This window comes from Mauremys reevesii, linkage group 2 (assembly GCF_016161935.1).
Source record: "Mauremys reevesii isolate NIE-2019 linkage group 2, ASM1616193v1, whole genome shotgun sequence".
NCBI classification, from domain to species: domain Eukaryota; kingdom Metazoa; phylum Chordata; order Testudines; family Geoemydidae; genus Mauremys; species Mauremys reevesii.
Window position 1 is genome coordinate 202,720,199 of NC_052624.1, and position 7,591 is coordinate 202,727,789.

General features: G+C 38.9%; 1 protein-coding gene across 10 annotated transcripts in view; it reads right to left on the minus strand.

Moving 5' to 3' along the window:
- LOC120398708 (putative uncharacterized protein DDB_G0271606) overlaps positions 1-7,479 on the minus strand; it is an 85,592-nt gene extending 78,113 nt beyond the window's left edge. For all 10 annotated transcript variants that reach the window (XM_039526287.1, XM_039526281.1, XM_039526283.1 and 7 more), the window contains exon 1: positions 7,362-7,479. In XM_039526287.1, the coding sequence (XP_039382221.1) occupies positions 7,362-7,458 (97 nt within the window). In that variant the 5' untranslated portion in view covers positions 7,459-7,479. The remainder of the gene's footprint in view (positions 1-7,361) is intronic.
- Positions 7,480-7,591: the final 112 nt, after the last annotated feature.

Genomic DNA, 7,591 nt, shown 5'->3' on the forward strand with positions numbered 1-7,591 from the left:
ATGAAGTTTGCCAATAACTCTGGCTGAAAAGGTTAAGATTCATTGATCTTATTTCCCCACTGATTGTGTGCACCTCATGTTTCCATCACACCCTGTTTGTTAGGTGGTTTTTATGTCCTTTTATTTGGAAAAAATGGAACTATATTACTTTAATGATGACAAAAGACATAAAAACTATCTACTCATGTTTATCAGTACTGAAGCAGTTACACTTTGATAATAAATCTGAATAAGAAAACTTTCTATTGATTTTTCTCATTGCTCCTGTGAGCAGCACAAGATTGGGGGAAGGAAGAGAGCGTGTGGGCTCACCTATTGAAAAGTAGTAACCCTCACAATCTGCACAGGTGATGTTGACCTGTTTAGGATGATCTGCACTGGTTGTGTAGCAAAGCAGAGTTGCATTTGCTTACATGATGGAAAATTGTCCATATATCACTTAAAATTTGCATATTTTTTATTCAGATACAAATAGTTTTACTGCACAACCAATATATGGAAATAGAGAGACGTGTGTATGTGTGTACTCTGCAGATAGTCTTCAGAAAAAATGAGAAACCTTTTACTGCACCTCACACATTCCAGGGGGGGGATCACCTCAAATGAGAAATCATCACAGGCTCCCACATGCTGGAAGTAAAAATGCATAGAAAGTTAGCTGGAAAACATCCAAGAAATCCAAAACAGCAATAAAAAAAAGACCCTCATGGCATTCATCCAGCTATGACTACTCCACAAGGCACAGAACACCACCTCCAAGAGAAACCGTAGCACCAGTACCCACCACAGACACACTACATGACACCCCATCATCAACAATTTATCATGACACCCCTAACTAGAGCTGAATTATCCACACTCTCTAAGGGACTGAACTTCTGCTCCACCACAGAACCTGAAACTCTACTAATATGGAGAGCTAGAAGAATTCTTCCGCCGACCCCACCTCAGAGAATACTTTCACAATGACACCACCACTCCCAGTTATAACAGAACTTGGTCCAATAAAAGACATCATCTCACCCACCTAGTCTGCCTAAGAATGTCAGATTCAGTCAGCAGCTTCTAGGGGTCCCGCCACGGATTCTAGCCTCTGACAGTTGTCAAAAGGACTTCACCATAACCAGGATCAAAGCAGTTGCCCTGGGGTGCCACATCACTTGGCCAAGCAATATTTTTTTTTCCTCCACAGCTGAGGATGGGGGTCATAGCACTGAAAACATTTTCCACGCATGATAACTGTGACCATGACAAAATTAGTTCAATGCAGTTCAGTTCTGTTCAGATCAATTTCAGCTACTGGAAAAAAGTTCTTTGGCATCTATTTAAACAAGCAGTTCATACTTGCTGTGGTTTAGTGTACATCCAGAATGCTCAGATACACTGGCCTGGATAAGCATGGATAATAAAAGATAGCACATACATCATATTTCTTTTCCATTTACTATGCCCCAAATCCTCCTATGCAATTGTAGAAGCAAATCAGAGAGCTACACTAGAAAAGTCCACTTGCACCTCAGCCAGCTGCACCTCATCATATATGAACCTCCATATACACACCTCAAGGTACAACAATGAGCATAGTATATCAGAAGGAAGATATGGGAAGATCCACAGTACCTGCAGAAGTGATTGCAGTGTAGGGATATCCAGTGGGCTATGTACGTAATCCATTTTGGATGTTATGACCTGTCCCTTTGGATGTGCGCTTGAGAGTGGTCTAGACCTTTGAACTGGGAAGCCAGTTTCTATTACAAATTTTAGCAATGAATTTAAGAACATAAGAACATAATCATTTACTGACAGGAATGCCCACAGGAACTGCAAGATGTTAACTAACGTTGGATAAGCTGTTACTAAATGTTTGTGCAATACCCATTCTGAATTCCTAGGGACTAGTAGTCTCACTGGCCACAGATGCTAAGAGTTGTGCCCATCCAGTGAAGAACTACAAAATCCACCACACACAATACTTCCTAAGTGTCCAATCAAAACAAATGAAGTTTTGAATATAAATATTCTCTATGAGTCACTCAAAGGCATGACAAAAAAACAATTATTTACAAAAATTATTCAGCCTTAGAGATTTTTTAAAAGGCAGTACATACTAACATATGATGGATGTAATTCAGCTTTCTACAAGAAATTATCTGGGACACGATAGCGTAGTCACATAAAGTTATATTTGCACTATTAATTGCAGAGTATAGGATTAAAAGGAATGACTCTGTCCTATCTCCTTTTGTTCTACTGGTTTCTGACAAGTAAATTGATTAAGAGGTAGGAAAATTAAACCTTTCTATCAACATCCTAGCCTGGATTTGATCTGAGCTCTAAATAAACCTCCATTGATTTTTGATGCAACTGTAGCAAGAATTGAATAGATTTATGGGCATGGAATAATCACACAATCCCAGATGAAGGACGTATAAATACATATGATCAGCAATTTCAGTAGCACCCCGAAGAGATCTATGACAGAGGCATTCATCACCTGGAGTTGAATTTTAACATGTGTGATAGGACTGGGAGACATGGAAAACTACAAATACAAGAATACAAATTTGTTAGGCAAAAAAGCTGGGTGAGTCTTCTGTAGCCTTTGTTCCGTATTCAACATTTCAAGGCAACATTTTGATACCACTGCGTACAATGGATCAGTCCAATGCAAAGACATAATAATGATTTCATGAATCTAACATTTAATAAGGAAACCTTAAGTAATTTGTGGGAGAATAGTGAAAACGGCATTTCAACTAACAGATACTAAAATAAAGATAATTTGCTTAGTAATAAGAATATGGTTCAAAAATTATCAGTGCAGCCCCCAAAAGAGATGCATAGTAAATATTATTTACACCAATCAACTGATGTGGATCAAATATTTCCATAGTATAGTGAATCCACTGGTTCCAATAACGATTGGAGAATTCTTCGCACATCCTTTCCTACATGCCTTTTAATGGTAGCCTGTTTGTGCAGTTTCTAACAGGGAAAAAGTTTTGAATCATACAAAAAGACTAATAAACTTTTCCATTTGTAAGATGTATAGTACAAGGGAAGAGCAGCTGGCAGTTTTAAGAAAAATGAAGCACCCTATCACAAATAAAGAAATTATAATTGCTTTTGCTACTGCTGTAGGAAAAGTGACTGAAGGAAAGTCATTGGCAATTGACTAGGATTTTGTTCTAGAACTGGCTGAATATGATCTGCAAAAAAGATCAGATGAAGAATAGTCATGGAGATGGGGGGAAAACTAAGGCTAGAGGAGAGGTTTTATTTGCAATAACTTTGGGAGAGCAGAACACTCGTATTAAAGCTAACAAAGGGCATGGAAGTGAGGCAGACCTATTTAAAGCTTTCTACTAGCATTAGGGTAGCAACTTATTAACAGTCAAAACTATCAGCAACAAAGCACTGGCATAAATCTCACAATCACTATATTCCTAAACATTCAAAGAACAGCCAAAGGAACAAAGAGACTCAGTGCATTAGTCTTTCAACTCTGTAAAACTAGCAGGTTGACTACATTGGGATACTCAGAAAAATGAATGAGTTAAAACAAGATGTGAATTCAAAGTGGATTAGTTAAACCACAATAAACCCTTGTGTGGACAGTCACATTCAGAATTACAGTGGACTTACTTCAATTTCATTTTAGAATTAATTAGCCACTTAAATTCCTGTGTAGATGTTCTCCTTCAGAATTCAATGCCATTTAACTAATCCACTTTAAATTCACCCCTTTATTTAATTTGGATGAACATTGAGTGTAAACCCTAGATGAAAGCAAGCTACTAGACAATATTACAACACAATTATATGTGCACATCACAAAACTCTCCAATAGTTTTGGACAACGCAGCATAAGTGGTGGCCTCTGCTCAATTTTTTCCAATTGGATTTAAGGAACTCTGTATTTCTTGTCTTCTCTTTCTGTTATGGATTTATTATTTCCCCACAGTTCCCCAAAATGCCCACAATTCAGTCTAGCAAAATATATTATTTATATAAAAGCCAGTGGCTGCTTGACTACAGGTACCAGAGACCATTCCCAACCCGCCCACACACTGCCTCTTAACCTCACTACTTTAGCATGACCAAACAGAGAGTAGATACATTTTAGGCTCAGTCTAGAGATTGTCCCTCCAGATCTGGATTGTGGTATGTTGGCAGGGCAATTTGGGGAGGTCTGCACCACTGCTGCTCATTCTGCACTTGTTCTGTGAATAAAGTAAGGACTTTAGACTTCAGGGCTACCAACCCTGCATTTTTCATGAGTAGTTCAACAACAATTATAAAAACGAGGACACATTTGGATAACATAACTCTCTTTTTCCTCGGGGTTAGCACCTTTATTTCAGAAAACCCGGCAATAGCTAAGGCTCAATCACAAAAGACTGTTGAGAATAAAGCAATCTATCAGAATTTCACAACAGTGAAAAGCTGAGGGTGTAGTACAGTGGAGATGGGTGAAAGAAAGGAGGAAATTTAAAGATTTGGCTGCTTTGGACTCATTTTGAATACCCCATCAAGTCAGTGTCTACTACCCACAAGGTCTGTGCACCCAGTATTGTGCTGGGATACAAGGGGACACTATCTATCCAAAGGCAGAATTGGATCCTATTTGCAGATAATGCATTCAAATTATCAGTAAATTTAATCTAAGGAAATGGCATGTTTTTCAAATGTAGTTTCAAATGACTCATTTATTGGTCTCTGACTTGTGACTCTTAAAAACAAGCTGGTTTTTTTTTTTCAAAACCTACTAAAACTAAATGCACAGTAGCCCAGTATACTAAACATTTACTTTTTAATGGGTCAGCTTTCTGTTTTTATTTGTCCCAGTTTTAGTCTCCATCAGGTTTTTAAGCTCACAATAATCAACTTCTAGGTGTACGCTGTATGGCTGTGGTCTCTCAGTGACAAGAACAGTTGTCTTAGATGGTGGGGGGAAATGAGAACAGAACAAATTTGTTCTTTTCATCATTGGTCTAGAACACGCTATTGATTAGAAGCAAATATTAGCTAGAAAGTAGTCTAAGGGAATCCATAATTGCTTCAACCCTGTTCCTCCCAGAACATGCCAGCACCGTTTGGGAGACAGAGTTAGGAATTAATTTGGCAGGGGGGGGGGGAGGTGGGAATTAGCCAGAACCACTTTAAAATATCCATTTGAATGACTGACATATGTCCTTGACACACCTTTATACCATGTGGTGACAACCACAAAGTTACTCTTAACAATGGCATATCACCATTAACAGTCTTTGAACACTCAACACAGAACATCTCCTGGTATCCAGCTTGCTCCACGGGTAGGGCAGAACAAGGCAAAGGTGGCTTAAAACTATCCTTGCATATTTCCAATTACAGATCTGTACTGTAATTTGATATACTACCATTCTGATAGTTTTGTACTGTATGAAACACCCTCTTTTCCCAGTTTGCTGTATCATTGACAGTTTCTTAAAATAAAAGTTACAATAAAAATTGTGCTAGAAACCATTATAGCAGAGACTTCAAATAGATTGTTGCCCAGGGAAGGTAGATTCCTTTCTGGGGTTTCCCACTCATTCCTGTAGTTTTGTATCTTGGTTTGCAATCTGCTCAATGCTGACTTCATTGACTAACATACAGCAGGGACTAGAGTTTACTTAGTCTTGAATATATCAGAGTGATAAATATTAGGGAGGGAGAGGAATTATTTAAGCTTAGCACCAATGTGGACACAAGAACAAATGGATATAAACTGGACACTAGGAAGTTTAGACTTGAAATTAGATGAAGGTTTCTAACCATTAGAGGAGTGAAGTTCTGGAACAGCCTTCCAAGGAGAGTAGTGGGGGCAAAAGACATATCTGGCTTCAAGAAGAAGCTTGATAAATTTATGGAGGGGATGGTATGATGAGATAGCCTAATTTTGGCAATTAATTTGGCAATTGATCTTTGATTATCAGCAGGTAAGTATGCCCAGTGGTCTGTAATGGCATGTTAGATGGGGTGGGATCTGAGTTACTACAGAGAATTCTTTCCTGGGTGCTGGCTGGTGAGTCTTGCCCACATGCTCAGGGTTTAACTGATCACCATATTTGGGGTTGGGAAGGAATTTTCCTCCAGGGCAGATTGGAGGGCATGAGGCACAGGTCACTTGCTGGAGGATTCTCTGCAGCTTGAGGTCTTCAAATCACAATTTGAGGACTTCAATAACTCAGGCATAGGTTAGGGGTTTGTTACAGGAGTGAGTGGGTGAGATTTTGTGGCCTGCATTGTGCAGGAGGTCAGACTAGATGATCATATAATGGTCCCTTCTGACCTTAAAGTCTATGAATAATTTATTGTAAAGTGCTTCTAATTGTCAGATCACTCTTGCTTTCTCCTGGACTGTCCTTAGCAGGAAATGTGTTCAAACTTAGTGCAGGGCCCACAAGTGGCATAGCAGGCCATGATTTGAAAAAAAGGCTTATTTATCATGTGGCGTGTCCCAGAACAAACTGCACCTTCATCTATATTATCTGGAGCTCTGCACAAAGTGTCCTCCTGAACGACTCACTTTCAGTGTGTTCTGATACATTAGAGTACAAGATTTGTATTAGAGCTGGTCAAAAAATGAAGGAAAAAACAGTAACACCACCATTGACTTTTGTTGTTGTTCAGTGAGAATTTCAAAATTCAAGAACATTGACTAATCTCTCTTTACTAGCATACACCCAGGAGCTACCCCACTTTGCAGCCAAGCTATGCCACATTCTCAACTCATATAAACAGTGTCAGCTTTCCTGTTTGCTGAGGGACAGTTACTATTTAAGAAAAGCATCTATTTCTACATCATAGCCCTCTTTAAAGAGAGAGAAAGACACCCTTAGTACTGTGTATTTCAGTTAAACTAAATGTAAAGTGCTTAGCCTCAGCAGAATTAAGCCCCATAAAATCTACATTTATAATACAAACACTGCTTATTCCACTACTAATGGCCAGCATTACAATACACTTCACATCTCAAGGAAGACACTCCCAGGGGATCCCCCCTTGCAAAGGAAAGCAGCATACCACACCACTTAGTATCACATCACACATTGCTGAATGCAGAAACCAACCACTGACCAAATGATAGATTTTTCCAGGTTTAAAAGGTCCATTCAGTTCTAGATAGTATCAAGTCATTTGTTAGGCCACAACATTTTTCAGTGAAATCCTACTAGTCTTAGCCATTTCCCAAATAATGAAAAAAGTAACTCTTGTTGTGAGTTGCAGTTTTTTGTATGGAATATGTTTGTATAACCACATAAAGTTCCTCTAGAGACAAGGGCAGCACAAAGAGGAAATTATAAAGCTACCTAAGTGCTTGCTTAACTACCTACCTGCTGGTAATGGTGCTGTGTTTTCACTGTATGAAGTCTTTGCACTGATATGAACATTTCTGTCCATAACCTCAGATGGGCACACAAACATTGCCATGAATTGTTAATTAAATCTGATAGCACCTAATAGAAAGGGTTGTTTCCCTGAGGTGGATTTTTATACCAAGCACCCCCTACATGCTCTAATCCTGCTCATAATCATGACCTACCTGCACCTGTGAGGGGTGACC